Here is a 22,143-nt window from a genome sequence, read left to right as displayed (position 1 = left end):
ATTAAAATGCAACTTTTCCTTCCCTTGATGAGGCATGCCTGTCTTTGGTCACTAGAGGTCAGTCTTTCAAACCAATGTGTTTTTTTGCCTTCTTAAAATACAGGTAAAGCCCAGATTGTGTCCAACAGACCTGGCTGAGATCACTACAGAAACCAGGCTTCCTTTTTTGGTGGGGAGGGGGACAAGAGGGCTAGATTCCCACTTTATCCCAGTGGAAAATTATTCTGCTCTGAGGGAAGCCCCTGCAGCTATACACCCAGAGCTTAGCACCAGTAGGGTTTTAAACAATGAGGGGCTGGTGGTGTTTTCTGCAACATGCAAAGTGCTGGTGTTGACCTTTAAAGCCCTAAACGGCCTCGGTCCAGTATACCTGAAGGAGCGTCTCCACCTCCATCATTCTGCCCGGACACTGAGGTCCAGCGCCGAGGGCCTTCTGGCGGTTCCCTCATTGCGAGAAGCAAAGCTACAGGGAACCAGGCAGAGGGCCTTCTCGGTAGTGGTGCCTGCCCTGTGGAACGCACTCCCACCAGATGTCAAAGAGATAAACAACTACCTGACATTCAGAAGACATCTTAAAGCAGCCCTGTTCAGGGAAGTTTTTAATCTGTGATATTTTAGTGTATTTTTGGTTTTTATGGAAGCCGCCCAGAGTGGCTGGGGAAACCCAGCCAGATGGGCGGGGTACAAATAATAAATTATTATTATTATTATTATTATTATTATTATTATTATTATTATTATTATTATTTGTGTGTGGGGGGGTTATACTGCACCGTCCACACACAATTCCGCTTTGTTAGTTGTGTTGCAAGGCTTTCTTGGTGTTATGACATTATTGCCCTCTGGAGGGGAAATCTGCGATCCATAGCTGGACAAAGATTAAATCAGAACACTTGCGGTTTAAAAGCATGCAGGATTTCAGTAGTAACTTAGGGGCCACGCAGGGCCGGATTTAGGTTTGATGAGGATGGGGCCCTTTCTATGTCCAGCTGTCCTTTGTCAATAACAAATTGTCGCTGGTTTTTGTTGTTGAATATATGCCGATCAGAAGGTCAGTGGTTCGAATCCCCGCGACGGGGTGAGCTCCCGTTGCTCGGTCCCTGCTCCTGCCAACCTAGCAGTTTGAAAGCACGTCAAAGTGCAAGTAGATAAATAGGTACCGCTCCAGCAGGAAGGTAAACGGCGTTTCTGTGCACTGCTCTGGTTCGCCTAGCAGTTCAACCTTTCGAACTGCTAGGTTGGCAGGAGCAGGGACCGAGCAACGGGAGCTCACCCCGTCATGGGGATTTGAACCACTGACCTTCTGATTGGCAAGTCCTAGGCTCAGTGGTTTAACCCACAGCGCCACCCACATTCCAATCCATCATTAGGAATGCGCAATAAAGAGGATGTCTGGATACAAACAAGTATTTTTAAAACGACAAGAAAAATAAATAAAAAATGAATATACATAAAATTATTATGATGAAAACTCAGACAGAAATCAATAGAACTTTTTTAAGGAATATAAGTAACTCAGTTATGTGACTGGGCAGGCTTGCTGAAGTAATAATTTAAAAGTTATCTTCTTTTTTAAAAAATAATTTTTATTAACAGGCCAATCACATCACATTATTCAAATCACATTAGTTCCAAATTATACAGCCAAAATTTTTTTTTTTGAGGGTACCCATACATCAAGCTCCGCACGAGTCCAAAATTCTGGATAGCTCCAGGCATCACATATTTTACTGCTTTAATTAGACAGTTCTATCCAGTTCTATCCGGATAGTCCTTTATTACTTTCTTTCTCATCTTGTTGTTATCATATATTCCTTTCTTTGCAATCTCTGGTGATTCTCACAAGCAGACTGAAAACTGGCGTCTCTGTGTGGGTTTTGTACTCTTCACAAACTATCTCGTTCCGGGACAGCCTCGGTTCAACACTTCCATAAACAAAGTTAACCTTCGGTCTGTCCTTTATTTTTTCTCAGGCTGGCCAAATAAATTGGACAAATCAGGGGGCTCTGTTGGTCAAACTTACATTCCAGCACTCCTTCTCTTTTGAACGATCCTGATTCTCCTCCCCCCTGTCCTTCTTTCTCCGGCAAGCCTGTCTTGGTGAGACGCCATTTTTTAACTGCGTCATAAAAATTTTCCTCTTTCTCACCGTTCACCAGTCTTCTCTCCTGTTGTAATCCTTCCCCACGCAGTTCTTAAAATCCTGCTTATGATTAATAAAAACGCGACGATCTTGTTTCTTTCTGGGGTGAAGGGTTATTAATATCACATCGTGTAAAGAAAAAAAGGGTTTTTTCCTCCACCCCCCCCTTCGTTCCAAACATACAGTCTCTTAGTAGTGATTCATCAGAAGATTTACTTATCCATCCGTCACTCCCGGTCACAGAGATCCATTAATCAGCAGTCTTATCTCTCGAGCATTACTTGATGTATGTGCTTCAGCTTCATTTCCAATCGTATGTTTCCAATTAGAATTCCGAGCTGAAGCAACCAGCACGCGCTAATTGGAATCGGCGTCAGGAAGAGCTGACTTCACCGAGGGCTCGTGCCAAGTGTTCAGCACCCCCATCTCTCGGATCAGGGGGTGCATTGTGAACACCGCTGACAAGGCAGTGCCCCCCATCTCCTGGGGGGGTGGGAAGGCTGCATACTTCCCATAGCAGCCCCTTAATTACCTCGTATGGGTCAGAGAGATGTTATTGTCGGCCATCTTCCAACGCGCCACCTGGTGGCCCCCCAATAATTTAAAAGTTATCAGCAGGTATCTAAAACAATATAGAGAGGACAACGGCATTGCAGGGGGTTAGACTAGACGAATCTTGAGGTCCCTTTAACTCTACAATTCTATGGTTTGTGAGTATTTGCAACCCTCTTGAGGGTGAGCTCTGTAGGACTTTCCTTTTGTTGGTATAGGTGCATGTGTGTGTGTTGTTGCTGCAAGTTTTCCCCCATGCATTAATCAATAAGTTTTTATTGATGGTGCTTATCGTAATTGGTTTTAGCAATGGCAAGTTGCACTGAGTCATTGTGTAAAGTGATTAATAAATATGAATCACCCCTCTCTCTCTCTCTCATCATATCCATAAAGGTAAAAGGTAAAGGACCCCTGGATGGTTACGTTCAGTCGAAGGCGACTATGGGTTTGCGGCACTCATTTCATTTTTTGGGCCAGGGGAGCCGGCGTTTGTCCACAGACAACTTTCTGGGTCATGTGGCCAACATGACTAAACTGCTTCTGGTGCTACGGGATACCGTGCCAAGTGCCAGAGCGCATGGAAACGCTGTTTAGCTTCCCGCAACAGCGGTACCTATTTATCTACTTGCACTGGTGTGCTTTTGAACTGCTAGGTTGGCAGGAGCTGGGACAGAGCAACCGAAGCTCACCCCGTCTCGGGGATTCAAACCGCCGACCTTCCGATCGGCAAGCCCAAGAGGCTCAGTGGTTTAGACGACAGCGCCACCCGCGTCCCTACCATATCCATATATTTATCTCAAATGGCATTTGAAAGGCAAGGGTCTCATACCTTAACATTGTCCAGGACAACCAGCGGTCCATTCACGCCACTCACGGTCCAGTAGGCTGTGGAGAGAATGTGGAGGAAGAGAGAATTATGGGGACGTCCGGAGAGGAAGGAAAACATGCACAGATTGGGGGAGGGGAATAAAAAAAGTAGCTGTGTCAGGCAGCGGCGGAGCAAGCCAATTGGGCACCTGGGGCGGCGCACCTGCTCTGAGCCAGCTGTGGGTGGGGCCAGTGTGGGAATGTTCAGGGATGCAGGAGAGGATATATTGTCTGATTATAGCATTTCCAACTTGTGTTAACAAGTTCACAATTTAGCAGAGTAACATTCCCCTTTTTAAACTTGCAGCGGATGTGTTTGCTCAGGCTCACTAAAGCCTCTATAATAACTGTTCTGGTATTTTCCCCTCATAAAAGATAAGACACGACACAGTCTTCTATAAAAGTATAAAAAGGTTTACTCGCACATCATTCTGTTCACAATCGGATCCCAGAAGGCAGACTAAGCTTAGAAAAGTAACATACACCTGGAAACTATCTCATAAGGAGACAGTCCCTTTGTCCTCTCTTGGCTGAAGGCCAAGAGAGCATTTTTGGCTAAGCAGATGTTGCTTCTTTGATGCATGTAGTCACACAGAGAGAGATGGCTGCCCTGTGCTTTTGTCATTACCTGCACAGGTGAGGCCACGCCCACCTCTAGTCACATGCAGAGGAAGTCTGTCCCAGCCCAGAAGGAAACAGGAAGTTTTCCTGCTGGCTGGACAAACATTCCTCCCCATGTGTAAACATGTTCACTCTAGAAATGTTGTACTTGACTGCTCTTGTGTTTCACATCCCACAGCCAGCTGGGGCAGAACGCACCGTGGGGCCTCCAAGGAATCTGCCTGCCTCCTCCCACTCAGCCACCCTACAGCTGGGGGGGAGGCGGTGGGTGAACTGTCTGGGGCATTGTGGAGCCTGCGGGTGCCCAAGCCACCACGTGACTCCCAGGAGAGATGTGTGGCTCGGGCGCGCTGCAGGCCCCGCGGTGAGTGCCGCACAGCATTTTGTCACCCCACAAAGTGGTGACACCAGGGGCAGCCCACCCCCACCTGTGGCCCAGCCTGTGGCCCACGGAGGCCGTTTAACCGGCCCCCGAGCCGCCCCCGAACAGAGCTACCCACTTGGCGAGTCCCCAGCGCAGCACGGGGACTCTCTTCCGTGGCTCCGGAAATCGCTTCTGCGCATGCCCAGACACCGGAAATTGCTTCTGCACATGCCCAGATCCCAGAAATTGCTCCTGCGCATGCCCAGATGCCGGAAATTTCTTCTGCGCATGCCCAGACACCAGAAATCACTTCTGCGCATGCCCAGATGACAGAAATCACTTCTGCACATGCCCAGACACCAGAAATCACTTCTGCGCATGTGCAGATGCTGGAAATTGCTTCTGCACATGCCCAGACACCAGAAATCACTTCTGCGCATGCCCAGATGCCAGAAATTGCAACTGAACATGCCCAGACACCAAAAATCACTTCTGCACATGCCCAGATGCCGGAAATCATTTCTGTGCATGTCCAGACACAGAAAATTGCTTCTGCACATGCCCAGACGCCGGAAATCACTTCTGTGCATGCGTGATTTTTGGCGTCTGGGCATGCGCAGAAGCTATTTCCGGCGTTGCACTGTGCTGGCCCGGCCCACGTTGGATCTCCGTGGGAGTGATCCGGCCCATGCCTGGCAAGTCTTGCTGACCCCTGCCCTAGATGACACACAGGCACAGCTGCTGCAAGCAAACCCGTTTTGATCGAGCTTTGCCCACCTTCCAGTTCCCGGAAGGAAACCCCCACAAAAAAAGACAAGATCCCTTGCTTATTTATTGACACCGTTTGCTTCCTATCCGGTGACTTTCCAAGCTGAACCGCGATGGGGCTCTTGCGACCGAAGGCCGCTCCTCTCGATTTGCCGCAGCAGAAGGCGCACGGTGACATTTTGAAGCGTGCGCAGCTAATCTCTCACCCAGTCACTCCACTGTCACTGCAAATGATGTCACCAGAGTCCTCAGCGCAGAGAGGAATTTGTGTGTGTTGGGGGGGGGACGTTGAGGAGTGCTAATCCCACGTTAATTACACATTAGGCAATTTGGCCAATGGCGGGGGTTGTGGGGGGCATCTGTGGCGGTGGAATGTGGGCGCAGGATGGGGCACATGGTGCTGTGGCCCTTTAAGGAGAGGGCCGGTGCTGAGGCTGTTTATTTACAGTCATACCTCGGGTTGAAGTAGATCGGGATAAGTATTTTCGGGTTGTCTGCTGCGGCAACCCGGCAGTAAGTAACGGAGCGCATTACTTCCAGGTTTCGCCGCTTGTGCATGTGCAGACGGTCAAAACGACATCATGCGCATATGCAGAAGCAGCAAATCGCGATCCGTGCATGCGCGGGCGCGGGTTGCGTTCGCTTCTGCATGCAAACGGAGCTCCAGAATGAATCCCGTTCGCATCCAGAGGTACCACTGTATTACCCTATTAAATTTGTTAGTCACTTTGGTTCGATGTTTCACTGTGTTTTTAATTTGTCAGTGCCACCCATATAAATAATAACTTACTATTAATATTATATATATATATATCCCATTATATACCGTATTTTTGCTCTATAAGACTCACTTTTTCCCTCCTAAAAAGTAAGGGGGAATGTGTGTGCGTCTTATGGAGCAAATGCAGGCTGCGCAGCTATCACAGAAGCCAGAACAGCAAGAGGGATTGCTGCTTTCACTGCGCAGCGATCCCTCTTGCTGTTCCGGCTTCTGAGATTCAGAATATTTTTTTTCTTGTTTTCCTCCTCCAAAAACTAGGTGCGTCTTGTGGTCTGGTGCGTCTTATAGAGCGAAAAATACTGTATATCGTGCTCCAGTGGCGCGACAGCGGTGGGAGGACCCCTTAGCTAAAGTGGTACTTCAGGTTAAGAACAGTTTCAGGTTAAGAACGGACCTCCGGAACAAATTACGTTCTTAACCAGAGGTACCACTGTACATAAAATCAAAACAAAAACAAGAACCCAATAACACCCCCCCCCCAAAAGAGCCAGCATTTTAAAAAGGGTATAGGATGTAAATAAAGTCAGGCAAGGTAAAGGTAAAGGCCTGGTTAAAAAGGAATGTTTTTGCATGGTGCCTAAAGGTGTATAGTGAAGGCGCCCAGTGAACTTTCCTGGGGAGAACTTTCCACAAACGGAAATAATAGAAATAGAAACAGAAACAGAAACAGAAACAGAAACAGAAACAGAAACAGAAACAGAAACAGAAACAGAAACAATAGAAATAGAAATAATAGAAATAGAAATAATAGAAATAGAAATAGAAATAATAGAAATAATAGAAATCGAAGAAATAATAGAAAAAATAGAAAAAATAGAAAAAATAGAAAAAATAGAAATAGAAATATAGATAATAATCCAGAGAGGCCACACTCTCTGTTTATTTATGGGAGGGAGAGAAGCAAAGCCCTTCCTCCAGAAGCGCCAGGGAAAATGCGTCACCCCAAAAGCGCATGTGGGATCCTCCCGGGCCCTCCGCCCTCCTGGCCTCTGGCCCCCTCTCTGCGGGGCAGTCTAGGCTCCAGCGCGCAGATGTGTGAGCTCAAGGAACCTGGCCTTGCTGAGCCCCACTGAGCAGGTTACGACCTTTACAGAAATGGTGGCTGTACGTGTCAGGCCTAATGGGGCTGAGGCTGCGAGACGCGGGCGGACGGAAGGGGGGGGGGAAGCTGCCCGAGAAAACACGCCTCCCCGGAAAGTCCCCAGAGGCCAGAGGAATTTCTGGGACACAGGGCTATTATCGTTATCATTATCATTATCATCATTAACCCCTGAGATGAAAGAGGGGATGGATCCACCCAACTCTTTTTTTCCATTTCTATCTGGCACAAGAACAGCTCTCCATTTGGAGAGCTCCTCTTGGAGACCTTTGTAATCTCTTTGGGTTTTAGCAGCCCTGAGCAATCTGGGAGCATCTGCAAAATTTGCCACTTCCCTGCTCACACCCAACTCAGTGGAACGGTCTCCCTTGGGGGGGTGGGGGGGTGGACTCTCCTTCCTTGAAGGTTTTTAAGCAGAGGTTGGATGGCCATCTGATGCCTGAGTTGAGATTCCAGCATTCTTCTTCTTCTTTGGCGATCCGTTGTAGCTGAGTAAGATTGTCTTCATAGAATCATAGAATCATAGAATCACAGAGTTGGAAGAGACCACAAGGGCCATCGAGTCCAACCCCCTGCCAAGCAGGAAACACCATCAGAGCACTCCTGACATATGGTTGTCAAGCCTCTGCTTAAAGACCTCCAAAGAAGGAGACTCCACCACACTCCTTGGCAGCAAATTCCACTGTCGAACAGCTCTTACTGTCAGGAAGTTCTTCATAATGTTTAGGTGGAATCTTCTTTCTTGTAGTTTGGAGCCATTGCTCCGTGTCCGCTTCTCTGGAGCAGCAGAAAAGAACCTTTCTCCCTCCTCTATGTGACATCCTTTTATATATTTGAACATGGCTATCATATCACCCCTTAACCTCTTCCATAAACACGGTTTTAACAATGAGTCTGTAAGTGACTGTGGAGGCCAATTCTGGATCCACACATCCTTCCACAGTGGGGACATTGGTTTCCGGGCAGGAGTTGATCACGGTGTGGATTTGCCAAGCATGCCTTCCTCTTAGCACGTTTCTCCCTTGCGTCCTGAGTTCGAGCATCTTCAAAGACCTTCTTGGTGGTGGCACCGGCCCTGTGGAACACTCTCCCATCAGATGTCAAGGAGATGGGGTTGCCATACGTCCGGGAAAATCCAGACATGTCCTCTTTTGGGAGGGCCAACATGCCCATCTGGGTGAATTTTTACATTTTAAAGGAAATGTCAAGGTTTTTTTGGGGGGGGGGAGTTGGGCTTGGGCTGCTCTGCACGTTGCAGCCACTGCCAGCCTAAGCTAGGGGGAAAGGCACACCTCTGTCCCTGTCTCAGGCGGGCAGCAGCCCAGACTGCCCTCTTTTTTGCTCTTCAAGGTAGGGCAACCCTAAAAATAACTATAAAACTTTTAGAAGACATGTGAGGGCAGCCCTGTATAGTTTTTAATATAATGATGTTTTATTGTGTTCTTGTATCTGCTTGAAGCCGTCCAGAATGGCTGGGGAAACCCAGGCAGATGGGTGGGGTACAAACAATAAAATTGTTGTTGTTGTTGTTGTTGTTGTGCTGTTTTAGACACCGGCTGAAAGTTTTCCTGTTCCTGGAATCCTATCCAGACAGGATGATTTAATTAAAGCTTCTTTTAAATGATTTACTGATATTTTTAACAATGCAAATTTTGTTTGTTTGTTTTTTAAAAATTGGTTTGTGCGTTTCAGTCATGTTTTATATATAATTGAAGATTTGTATATAATTGAATCTCCTTGTTGTCTTTCCACCAGCAGGAGAAGACAATTTCCTTTGGGAACTGACAGTGATTTAAAGGAAAAGGTTGATCTACACATGAAGGGCACTATACAAATTCAATTAATTACATTAATGCTATTCATATTAATAATAATAATAATAGTGCTGTGCTGTTTTTATTATCTGTATTTTAATAGATTTGGTTTTTTAAAATCTTGTTTTAACTATTCAAATTTAATTACTTTTTAATTACTACCTTCTATAAGTTTTTAAACTTCTTGCATTTTATTTTATTTTATTTTATTTTATTTTATTTTATTTTATTTTATTTATTTATTTATTTTATTTATTTATTTATTTATTTATTTATTTAACTTGTGTAAGCCACCTTGAGTCTGGGGAAAAGACAGGCTATAAATAAATATAATCATGATATGAATGACAGGCAGCTTGGAGGATATTATTTTCCCTCCCTCTCTTTGGAGCAAGCGGTTTATAAGTGTTGGCCAAATAAACCCAAAGCAGATAAGCCATAGCAACGGGACTTCACGGCCCAATTCAAATCCCCACCCAGCAAATGTTCAGAGGGAGAACCGCTCTTCTCCATGGGAGACAAAGTCGCGAGACGGAAATGCCCACCGGGCTGGATTTTGCAGAAGGAAGATTTTCCATTTTCCATTTTAAAGCAGGAAAATGAGGTGGGGAGAAGGCCCCCCCCCAGCCCCACCGGAAAGCACCAATTCAGATCATTAAGGGCTTGAGCCGCTGCGAAAAAGAAAAAGAGGATTTGAGGCTTCCTGGGGGCTGCAGAGTGGGTGGGCCGTGGGCTTCCTTGGCAGAGGTGAAGGGAGTCAGGGGGAGAGGGGAAAAGGTGTCTCCAAAGCTGTTGGGCTCAATTGTGGATGCCATAAAAAAAATTAAAAAAGGAAAATGTGTGTGTGCGCGCGGGGTGTTTTTTCTCCCCCCCCCCCGGAGGCTGCCCTCTGCCCGCCCTCCTCCTCCCTGAAATTCACAGCTCCCATCCTTGACAATCTGAATTAACCCTGACCATTGTGTCCGATTAACTCCCATGGGGCGGGAGGGAGAGGCGAGGGGGGCAGAGCAGGGAGCAAAGGAAATTGACCGTGCTGACAAAGGGGGCAACCAGCCCAATGACACCAAGTCGCTAATTGCTTCCACTCCGCCAGCCCCCCCTCTCCTTCCCCGGCATCTGTTGGGTCGGTCCCCCCTTCTCAAACAAGCCTAAGGGGTCCTCTGCAAAGTTCAGGCTTCCCTCTAGGCCAGAGAACATCTCTTTGTGCTTTCAGCAGGGGCACCCGGACTCTTCGTCCCCTTTTTTTCTGGAGAGGGCCACATAATTCAGGCCACTTGGTGATTTTAACCTGCTGTTACTTGATTCGTTGCCTGGTTTTTGAACCAGCTGTATATTGTCTCCCTGATTATTTAACTTATATGCAGATTTCATCATGCGTAAGGCTGGGCTGGATGAATCCCTAGCCGGAATTAAGATTGAAGAAATATCAACAACCTCAGATATACAGATGACACAACCTTGATGGCAGAAAGTGAGGAGGAATTAAAGAACCTTTTAATGAGGGTGAAAGAGGAGAGCGCAAAATATGGTCTGAAGCTCAACATCAAAAAAACGATCATGGCCACTGGGCCCATCACCTCCTGGCAAATAGAAGGGGAAGAAATGGAGACAGTGAGAGATTTGACTTTCTTAGGCTCCATGATCACTGCAGATGGTGACAGCAGCCATGAAATTAAGAGACGCCTGCTTCTTGGGAGAAAAGCAATGACAAACTTAGACAGCATCTTAAAAAGCAGAGACATCACCTTGCCAACAAAGGTCCGTATAGTTAAAGCTATGGTTTTCCCAGTAGTGATGTATGGAAGTGAGAGCTGGACCATAAAGAATGCTGATCACCGAAGAATGGATGCTTTTGAATTCTGGTGCTGGAGGAGACTCTTGAGAGTCCCATGGACTGCAAGAAGATCCAACCTCTCCATTCTGAAGGAAATCAGCCCTGAGTGCTCACTGGAAGGACAGATCCTGAAGCTGCGGCTCCAATACTTTGGCCACCTCATGAGAAGAGAAGACTCCCTGGAAAAGACCCTGATGTTGGGAAAGATGGAGGGCCCAAGGAGAAGGGGACGACAGAGGATGAGATGGTTGGACAGTGTTCTTGAAGCTATCAGCATGAGTTTGACCAAACTGCGGGAGGCAGTGGAAGACAGGAGTGCCTGGTGTGCTCTGGTCCATGGGGTCACGAAGAGTCGGACACGACTAAACGACTAAACAACAACAACAGTCAACTTTAAATAATTCTGCATATCCCCAAAACTTCCGTGCAGGTGATCTTTGGGTGCTCTCGAACCTATCACTCCTCGTCAAACAAAAAGTTTCCATTATCAGGAGAGCTAAAATGGCTTCAGTTAATCAACTGAAATTTTGAGTTGATTAAGGGGCTGGGAATAAAGGTTGACTTTGGTGGCCTGGTTTGCAAACCAGGTCACAAAACCGTACTGAATTTCTGAATTCTGGATCTCTCGCCTTCTTTTTTTTGGCAGTGAAGTATTTACAGGCAGTAAAAGCGCAAGACATTTTGTGGTAGATCAATGCACTTTCTGAATCAGTGGAGGAGAAGTTCAGTTCTTAAAAGAGAATTGAACAAATTTGCTCTTCCAGAAACGATAACCTGAAACACAGCCATCCTGTAAAATTCGCACTTTCTTGAATTTTGCAATGCAATTCCCCGTCTGACTAATGCATCGTATTAAAAAATGCAGGTATTAGTGTGCATATAACTGCTTATATTGGTAAAGGAGGGGAAGCAGCATTGCAAAAATGTCTACATTGTGCAAGACTGTGTACAAAAATGTTTGTGCGTGAGATAAAATTCACAGTGTTGATCTGCATCAGGGATGATTGAATTCATAAACTGATGCGAAAGGGTGGAGAGCTGAATTGATGACTGTGAAAAAATTAAGGCAACCAGAATGGACAGGTTTGTCCTTCCGTACTCCGGGCATCCCACAAAAATGGCTGCTCTGCGCTCCTTTCCCGACTGCTCTCCTTTAGTTGCTACCATATTGGAATACCCTTGTCTATCGAGAGCAAAACAAGCACCGTCGTCTCTCCTGCCCAAAGTTGGAGGGGATGTTTTCTGTCAACGCCGCTTCTTGAGAATGATACAAATGCACTTAAGCACCATGGATTTCAAGGGGGCTTAAGGACACTTCATCTGCCTGGAACCCGAGATGCTTATGCTGAACGGCCTTGCAGCCTTCGCCATGAATTAGCTGGTATTCAGCCTGCGGAGGTTTCATTTATTCAGAGGCAGGAGGAGAGGAGGGTCTCTAGGAGGGTCTTGGACGCCACCTCTTTCCATGGTTGTTATTTAGGCTTGCCATGTGTCCAGAATTTCCCAGACCTTGCAGGGATTCGGCCGTTGGAAACAGTGATCAGAAATCACTTAAATGTTTGGGGAAATCCAGACGTATGGAAACCCACGTCGGAAATGTCGGTTTTGGTGAATTTCCTTAAAATTTACTCAAAAACATTATCTTTCTCTTTTGGGGGGGATGGGGAGATTTTGCAAACAAAACTCAACAACTTTGGCCCCAAAAGCAAAGTTCAACATCTTTTGTGTCTGGACTTTCACTTTTTGAAATATGGCAACCCTATGGCTTCTTTCTTGGAGCAAGGCTGTTCAGGGGCTTCTCTGTTTCGAAGAGGCAAGATGCTATAAATTCATGAAATTACGCATGGCATAGAAGGAGAATGGTGAGAGAAAATTGTTTTTGTTCCTGTCCTAATGCTGGAACTTGTGGACATTCAATGAAGCTGAAGATTGGAAGATTTAGGACACAAAGGATTTATTATTCACACAGAGAAGAGTTCAACTATGGAACTCCCTGCCACTGAGTGCAGTGACCTAGATGGCTTGAAAAGAGGATTAGACAAATTTATAGCATCAGGTTGGCCATTGCAAGAACAGGATTCTGGGCTAGGTATGGGCTACTGAATGGATCCAGCCGGCTCTCCTGGTGTTCTTAAAGGGCCATGCAGCCCAGGAACAGTTTTACTATCTGATCCTGGCACTATTCTGTCCTGACAAGACTTAGAAACTTAAGGGCCTGTATTCAGTTATGGCTGCAAGAATACTGATAGCCAGAAGTTGGAAATGTGAAACAACACCCACAATAATAGATTGGCAATCACTCATGCTAGAGTTCTTTCAATTAGCAAAGCTGACCGGAAAAGTCAGAGGACCCCAAATCAAAAAATATTCAGAGAATGGAGACTATTCAAAGAATATATAAGATTATATTGTAAAAATGACATTATCCTAGCAGAACTGAATGATATTTGTATATAATAAACAAATGGAATAAATATACTAGATAAATATACAGGAAAAGCTATAAAACAAACTGTGCGATAAAATTAAGAGAAAGCTATTTCCGACCTGGGAGGAGAGAGGGTTGCGGGCTAATCCCCCCCCCACACGCGGCGGGCCGGGGAGGCGGGGCCTAGCCTATCTAAGGCCAGGCACGCCCGGGGACCGCCCTCTTTCCCCTTTCCAGCCGAGCGGTTTTCCCATCCCCCCACCCTTTAGGCTTAGCTAGCCTTGACCTTGCTATGGACTCCGGTTGGTCGCCGCAAGGGGCCTGGTAGGAATTTTTCCAATTTGGCGCACTTCGAGCCTTTTGTTTTTTTCGCCTACCTCGTAGCAAACGTCACAACTTCTGCTGTATTGGCGGTTAGGCATTGGCAGGGGTTAATTGTTGTGCAAATGAATGGGGGAAGGAAGCGCCATCACCTTCCCCCAATGGAAAGGGTAGTCCGGTAAAGGACTCCGCGGGGCGGGACCTTGTCCGAAACCTAGGGAGGTAAGGGCCTCCGGCACGCCCCCGAGCGGTGACACCCGTGGGATCCTAGTTGGCGTACTTCAACAGGACTCCCACGGCTTGTGGATAACCCTTCCTGGTCTCCATGCCGGGTAGTCGATAGGAGCCAATGCCTAAGGCCAATACCTTTCAATTCTGTAATCAATAAAGTTGTGGCCTTTTTATGCCCATTAACCTTAAATAATGTGTCCAGTGTCTTCATTTCACATGGGGGAGGGGACTTGCCACGCAATAGAAAAAGTACATCGAGAATGATTGGAAGTTTCTTTCAGAAGACTTTATTAGAAAAGACAGGATGTTATAACCAATATTCATTTCTTATTGTTAACTCTTCTTTGCATTTTATTTTTATTTTCTTTATCTTTTTTCTATTATATTTTTGAGCTTAATTTTGATGTAACTATTTGTAATATATATGTAAGATGATATTTTAAATCAATAGAGATGAATTATTAAAAGAAAAAGAAACTTAAGGGTCTGCTGAGGCAATACAACCAGATGGATGGGGTGTTATTATTATTATTATTATTAGCCCATACATTTAAGCTTAGTTTTAACTGTCATATGGAAGAAGTTAGTTAGTTATTGATTATTGCGCGTTCTCTCTCTCTCCCTCCCTCTCTCTCTCTCTCTGTGTGTGTATGTGTGTACATACACACAATTACTTTGGGAAAGCATTATAAAACTGTGTTGAACAAATAAATATACGAGTTGCATCAAGAGCTACTCTCCACCCATCCCAGAATTGAGGCCTGCGTGAGGATCCACAGGAGTTTAACTCTTCTTCCAGCTGTATCCCTGAATACACCCTTGGTTTTTCTCTTATATGTATGAATTGCATCTCTTCCAATGGGCTGGGGGCAGAATCCTGCCCCCTCTGGCACTGGGGTGCATCTTGCTGCCTTCAATGAGAAGACCTATTGGGGAGAAACGCAAAGGGCTCCTTGCTGCCTGGTGACCATTTGATCACCTGCATGGTATTTTCACATTGTTTCTGCATCTTCATCCTTGAGGTCTGATGCTTTGGGGATTTCCTGTTGCTTTGAGTGATGGTCAGAAAAGTTGTCTCCATTGCAAGCCAACAATTAAATTAAGCCTCTTATATTAATCTCTTAAGGACCCTCCTTCCTTCCCCAGGCTCCCCAACTTCAGATGCTAGGTAGGTGGTGAGTGGCCTTTTCTATTTTCAGTCACCTAATAAGTCATAGAACCATAGAACTGTAGAGTTGGAAGGGACCCCCAAGGGATATCAAGTCCAACCCCCTTCATTGCAGGAATCTCAGCTGAAGCATCCATGATAGTCAGCCATCCAACCTGCATCCTCTTTGTTCTTTCCATGCTTTCCATGCATCTAAAGCCCTTAGTGACTTTCATTACTCATTTTCCCTGTCAGCTGTTTTAATATTGTATTTTACTGTCTTTTAGCAAATGGGTGCTTCAGGCTTGTTGTTGTTGTTGTTGAGTTGTTCAGTCGTGTCCGCCTCTTTGTGACCCCCTGCACCAGAGCACGCCAGGCCCTCCTGTCTTCCACTGCCTCCCGCAGTTTGGTCAAACTCATGCTGGTAGCTTCGAGAACACTGTCCCACCATCTCGTCCTCTGTCGTCCCCTTCTCCTTGGGCCCTCCATCTTTCCCAACATCAGGGTCTTTTCCAGGGAGTCTTCTCTTCTCATGAGGTGGCCAAAGTATTGGAGTCTCAGCTTCAGGATCTGTCCTTCCAGTGAGCACTCAGGGCTGATTTCCTTAAGAATGGAGAGGTTTGATCTTCTTGCAGTCCATGGGACTCTCAAGAGTCTCCTCCAGCACCATAATTCAAAAGCATCCATTCTTCGACGATCAGCCTTCTTTACGGTCCAGCTCTCACTTCCATACATCACTACAGTGGTACCTCGGGTTACATATGCTTCAGGTTACATACACTTCAGGTTACAGAATCCGCTAACCCAGAAATAGTACCTTGGGTTAAGAACTTTGCTTCAGGATGAGAACAGAAATCGTGCGGTGGCAGCAGGAGGCCCCATTAGCTAAAGTGGTGCTTCAGGTTAAGAACAGTTTTAGGTTAAGAACAGACCTCCAGAACGAATTAAGTTCTTAACCCGAGGTACCACTGTACTGGGAAAACCATAAAAGGTAAAGGGACCCATTAGGTCCAGTCGTGACTGACTCTGAGGTTGCGGTGCTCATCTCGCTTTACTGGCCGAGGGAGCCGACGTACAGCTTCCGGGTCATGTGGCCAACATGACTAAGCCGCTTCTGGCGAACCAGAGCAGTGCACGGTAACGCCGTTTACCTTCCCGCCAGAGCGGTACCTATTTATCTACTTGCACTTTGACGTGCTTTCGAACTGCTAGGTTGGCAGGAGCAGGGACTGAGCAACGGGAGCTCACCCCGTCATTGCGGGGATTCGAACCACTGATTTTCTGATCAGCAAGTCCTAGGCTCTGTGGTTTAACCCACAGTGCCACCCGCGTCCTGGGAAAACCATAGCTTTAACTATAAAATATTATTATTAAATAAAATATTATTATTATTAAATAAAATATTATTATTATTAAAAGAGTTGGTCCATATGCAGCTGAATACCGCCTACTCTGACTGGCAGCTCTCTGAGTTGCCACCGCGCGGGACTGAACCCAGGAATTTCTGCGCTTGCAAAGCGGGTGCTCCATCACCGCCAGAGACATCTCCATCCTCCCCGGCTCGCCATCCAAAACTTTCCCGATGGTCCCTAGTGGCTCCGCTTTTCCTCCGCCTCCCTCCCCGGCGCAACCTGCTCATTGTGCGATGTGTCACTTCGCGCAGCGCTGTCAAACACATCGGCCCGTCCCAGCCGAGCGGAGCTTGTGAAAGGCCCAGCGGGGGGGCTGCACATTATGCCACTAATTAGGACCCCGCAGCAGAGGGTTCCCATACACACCTGCACGGTCATGTGACTCTACGGGGTATTTCCCCCCCCCTTTTTTGGAGGGGGGGTGGGGAGGTTGCAAAGAATGACCGCTCTACCCGAGCGTGAACCGAAATGTGCTGGACTGCCCCCCCCCAAAAAAGGAGAGAGGAAGATCCCAGCTTTCCCCCCCCCCCAAAAAAAATATTTAATGCAATAAAGAATTTGTTGCGCTCACGGCGGCGTTTCCAGGGATGCAAAACTTTCCTCCGGACATTGAGCTGCGGGAGGTGGGTGCGTGTAACGGATTGGGGCCCTTCCCCAGCACTTGGCTCCGAGGAAAGGACAGAGTCAGGACAGGTAAAAGAAAGGAATTCTTCATGCAAACGCCTAGTTCTGTGCACCGCCCCGAGACCTCCGGGTATAGGGCGGCGTATAAATTCAAGAAATAAATAATAGCTCATCTGTGGAACTCGCTGCTGCATCCTGTTTCTCCTTTGTTACTGTTATCGCTTTCCTTTAAACCATTTCCACGAACCAAAAACTTGTACACTGACCGCTAATAAGGAACTGTTACGTTGTAGATATCACTGCAAATTTATCGTGCTATTTTTGTGATGTACAAATGACATAGAAGAAATGTGGTCTGTTTATTTGTCTCATTTAAATAACTCCTAGGATCCCTGTTTATAAAATGCACTAAAAAGCTTTAAAAAAACAAACAAACATATTTTCAGTGCCAGGTAAAAACGTATATCTTACCCCAGGCATTGGACAGGTTGGGATAATTTTTAATGGCATAGTTTTTGCTGCTGCTTTTTTTGGTTCTGTTCTATAGGCAATTCCATGGTGCTCTCTAGATATAATAGCTCAACAACTTTGCCAAAAAAAAGCTAAACAACTTTTGCATCCGGATTTTCACCTTTTGAAATACTACAACCCTAGGTTATGACCCGTAACAGTGGTTCCCAATTAGTTAATTACTGAGGAAGCCCCTCTTTTTCAAAAGCCAAGCCACAGAGCCCCTACTTTTGAAAAGTTTGATAACTCTATGGTAGTTATCTCTGCAAAGCAATTTTTGGAAGAAAATGTGGGGTAGCCCCTAACAAGCAAATGGTTTTAGGTATACTAAAAAAAAGAACAGACCACAATTTTTTATATATATTACTGTGCAAAAATGCCGAAAATCAGTTGGTGGGGAAGGCAAGGAATGGGGCTGCAGACCCCCTGGGTGCGTTCCGGGGACCCCTAATTGGGAACCACTGAATCATAATGCCCTATATGGCTTAAAGGTAAAGGGGCCCCTGACTCTTAGGTCCAGTCGTGGCCGACTCTGGGGTTGCGGTGCTCATCTCGCTTTATTGGCCGAGGGAGCCGGCGTACAGCTTCCGGGTCATGCGGCTAGCATGACTAAGCCACATCTGGCGAACCAGAGCAGCACACGGAAATGCCGTTTACCTTCCCGCCAGAGCGGTACCTATTTATCTACTCGCACTGGTGTGCTTTCATACTGCTAGGTGGGCAGGAGCAACGGGAGCTCACCCCGTCGCGGGGATTCAAACTGCCAACCTTCTGATCGGCAAGTCCTAGGCTCTGTGGTTTAACCCACAGTGCCACCCGCATCCATTCAGGCTATTTGAAATACAGTATTCCTTGTACGAAGCTGCCTAGGTTTTGAGATCTTTAAGAGTGGCCCTTTCCCCAAGAGGCGATGCAGAAGGGGGTCTTCTCAGTAGTGGCTCCTCCCAGGCAACTTTGGCACTCTCTCCCGAAAGAACTTCGACTGGCTCCTTCCTTGCTGTTCATTTGCCAGACTTTCTATTTCCGACAGGCTTTGGGCGGCTGTCTGGTTTCAAGTAAAGGACTTTTAATAATGCTTCACTGTTTTTACTATCTGTATTGTAATAGATTATTTTGTGGGGAGTTGCATTGTTTTAATCCCATTATTGTTTAATTACTAGGTAACTATTATCTTTTATATGACTTTAGCTTTCTGTGTTGTATGCCTCAAACCCCAGTTCTGGGGAAAAGGTGGAATATTAATATTATTATTTTTATAATGATAATCTGCACACAGAATTATTATTTTTTTCTCTTTTTTGAGCAAGTCATTTCTACATAATAATAGTACCATAGTAATCATAATTTTTACTGTTATGTGTAAAATCTCATGGAGGACATGCAGTGAATGCTGTATGCTAGTTATTTTAATGTTTTGTTTTTCTGATTTTAAGTTCTGCTTTTTGCTCTTACACTTCTCTTAAATTGCTTGTTCTATCTATTTATTTCGTAAAACTTATCCACCACCTGATTGCAAAACGAAAAACCTCAAGGCAGCTTATAAAAAGAAAAGAAGAGCAAAACGATCAGTAAAACCAGCTGAAAGCAACAATTTAAAATATTCAAAAAGGAAAAACTCGCACCATCTCTCTAAACTTGTGGGTGGGCGTGTCTAAACGAAAATGCTTTTAGCAGGTGCCGAAAAGACTGCCAAGAAGATGAGATGCCTGCTTGATGTGAATAGGCGGGGAGTTCCAAAGTGCAGGTGCTCCCACATTAGAAGTTGATGTTCTTAAAAATGTGGAACAGGTATTATGTGGCCCTGGCTCAGTTCTGCTGATCAATGCAGTTAAGTGGGCATCTGTGGGGGAGAAGTTGTGAAACCAGCTCTCTAAACTTGGCTGGAATTCTGAATACCATCCCTCTCATCCTCCACTAGGAGTGTGTGACTGGGGTGTGTGTGTGTGCCCGGGTTGTGCATGTGCATAGCCCTAGCGCCAAAATGTGTGGGTGACCGGCCCCTTCATGGGGAATTTTGTGAGTGCTTGGACACCCAGGGAGCTGGCACCTACGTCCTCCACGCACATCGAGGGTGCCAATGTTGCCCTCCATTTTTGGTGGTTCTGGGGATCCGGGACAACTAAACACGAAGGGTTGGTTTTTTTGGGGGGGGGCAAGGTCTGGCTGTGTCTCTTCTGCCAGCCCAGATTTGACCTCCTGGGCCTTTGAGCTCTCCCGGGTGCCCCTTGCCGCTCTTCCTCCTCCTCCTCCTCCTCCTCCTCCTCCTCCTCCTCCTCCTCCTCATCCTCCTTTACGCTAGTGTGAATGCCTGCCCTTGAAGGGGAGGGGGTTTCAATTGGAAAGACACATTCTGACACAGTCGTAACCCCCTGACCCTGCCGTGGCTGCACCCATTAAGAACAGTGTGTGCCTTCACGCCTGGCAGAAGACAGGTCTCCGGGGTTAGGGGGAATGGAAAGGGAGGGGGGAATGTTCTTCCGCTCACCCATGCACGATCCTTGCCTGCGCCCAGGGAGAAGAAGCCTATGCACACTTCCTTCCCTACACACCTATAAACTCCCAGCGTTCCTGGTTCATCCCACCCCCTCTTTGTGGGTTAGCCTTTGCTTCTGCTAGAGTTGTTGCCCATCTGCCATGCATGCTTCAGATCATAGAAATTAAGGGTGCTTAGATTAGGGCAGGGGTCAGCAAGCTAAGGCCCATGGGCCGGAAGCGGCCTGTGGAGGTCGTTTGACAGGCCCACAAGCCACTCCTGAACCGAGCTGCCTGCTCGCGCATGGCGCTAAACCAGCGCAGCATTGGGACTCGCTTCCATGGCGCCGAAAATTGCGTTGGCACAGATGCAGATACCGAAAATCACAGGTGCGCAAACCCAGAAGCCGAAAATCACAGGCGCACACATGATCCGGCCCACAGAGGGATCTCTGCAGGACCGATCCAGCCAAGGCAAGGTAAACCTTGCTGACCCCTGGATTAGGCTTTCCATATTTCAAAAAGAAAAAATCCAGACACAAAAGTTGTTGAGTCTGACATGGGTTGCCATACAGTCGTACTTTGGAAGTCAAATGGAATCTGTTCAGAAGTCCGTTCAACTTCCAAAGCAATCAGAAACCAAAACATTGCTTCTGATTGGCTGCAGGAAGCTCCTACAGCCAATCGGAAGGCCGTGGAAGCCCCACCAGACATTCGGCTTCCAAAAAAACATTGAAAATCGGAACAGTCACTCCCAGGTTTTGGTCACTTAGGAGCCAAAACGTACGATTACCAAGGCATTCGACAACCAAGGTATGACTGTACTTCCAGATGTTCCCGGACATCAGTGATTTCTGCCTGGACACTGTTTCCGACTACCGCAATCCAGCTATGTTCGGGAAATTCTGGATGTATGACAGTCTTAGCAGATGTTAAATCTCAGAACACAGACTGGGCACAGCTGAGGGGTACACAAACCCAAATGCAAGGCCCAACTTGACACATCACTCATTGCAGCTGCCCTGGTCTGCTTGTTTGTTTATTATTCATTTCATAAATTTTATACGCTGCTTTATGGTTAAAAAAAAACCCCCAACACAGAATTGCTATGTATAGCACCCGGCACCCGTGTGGAAATCAAACAGTGCCTGAAATAACAGCAGCAGCAATATTCTGTTTCTCCCTCTCCCTCTCACGCCCCAGCCAGCTTGCCTTCAAGACCTGGGGGGAAATACCAGCCCTCCTTGTGACTGGAGACTCCGCCTGTTTGCTGTGGTTAATAATAAAACCCTCTGAGCCAGCCAGAGCCCATCCGACCAAGTTGGGCTGGGGCAGCTCAGAGCTGTTTCTGACCTGCTGCGCGAGATGCAGACAGGCTGGAACCGCAACCGGGAGATTTCAGGCCAAAGTTGTCACCTCGGCCAAGGTCATTGAGGAATTGCCTTACCATGTGTTTGTGTGAGCTTGGAGACCATAGGTCTTCAATTTTGCTCCTTGACTTTGTGGGAGCCCAACCCCGCAAATATATTATAAGTCCAGTGTTGCAGACTTAGGTCCCTGTTCTCACATGTATGGAGCTGGTTTCATCTGAGGCAGCCCAGCCAGATGGGTGGATTATTATTATTATTATTATTATTATTATTATTATTATTATTATTATTATTATTATTTCATGTTTCGTATTCACACAAGGAGGCATGAGCAGGCAGGTGAATTGAGAAGAAATACTCCTAAGCTACCCAGCCAGGGACACTTGATCCACAAAGAATAAAACTCAGAACAATATCTGTGTTCCAACTGGATGAGGCACATGGGAGCCAGTGTGGCCTAGTGGTTAGAGTGTTGGACTAGGACCAAGGAGACCAGGGTTCGAATCCCCTCTCAGCTATGAAGCTCACAGGGTGACCTTGGGCCAGTCACTGCCTCTCGGTCTAACCTACCTCACAGGGCTGTTGGGATTAAATGGGGAGGGGAAGAACCACCTATGCCAACTTGTGCTTCTTGGAAGAAAAGTGGGATACAAATGTAAAATAAAAATTACAGGGGCTACACCCATGCCACCCTCACCAACACCTATTACTGGGTGGACTTTTTCAGCAATACCCAGAAGCGTGTTTGTGATTATGCATCTCCCGCAACACACCTCACAAACCAC

At 46.5% G+C, this 22,143-nt stretch overlaps 1 protein-coding gene across 1 annotated transcript in view; it reads right to left on the bottom strand.

Moving 5' to 3' along the window:
* The window catches only part of ATP6V1B1 (ATPase H+ transporting V1 subunit B1), a 72,929-nt gene that overhangs the window by 49,166 nt on the left and 1,620 nt on the right, over positions 1–22,143 (bottom strand). Inside the window, exon 2 of the mRNA XM_081876992.1 lies at positions 3,525–3,580. Coding sequence (XP_081733118.1) covers positions 3,525–3,580 — 56 coding nt within the window. The remainder of the gene's footprint in view (positions 1–3,524; positions 3,581–22,143) is intronic.

Source organism: Podarcis erhardii (assembly GCF_964252035.2).
Source record: "Podarcis erhardii genome assembly, chromosome: 9".
Lineage (NCBI taxonomy): Eukaryota > Metazoa > Chordata > Lepidosauria > Squamata > Lacertidae > Podarcis > Podarcis erhardii.
This window is presented reverse-complemented; position numbering and strand designations above follow the sequence as displayed.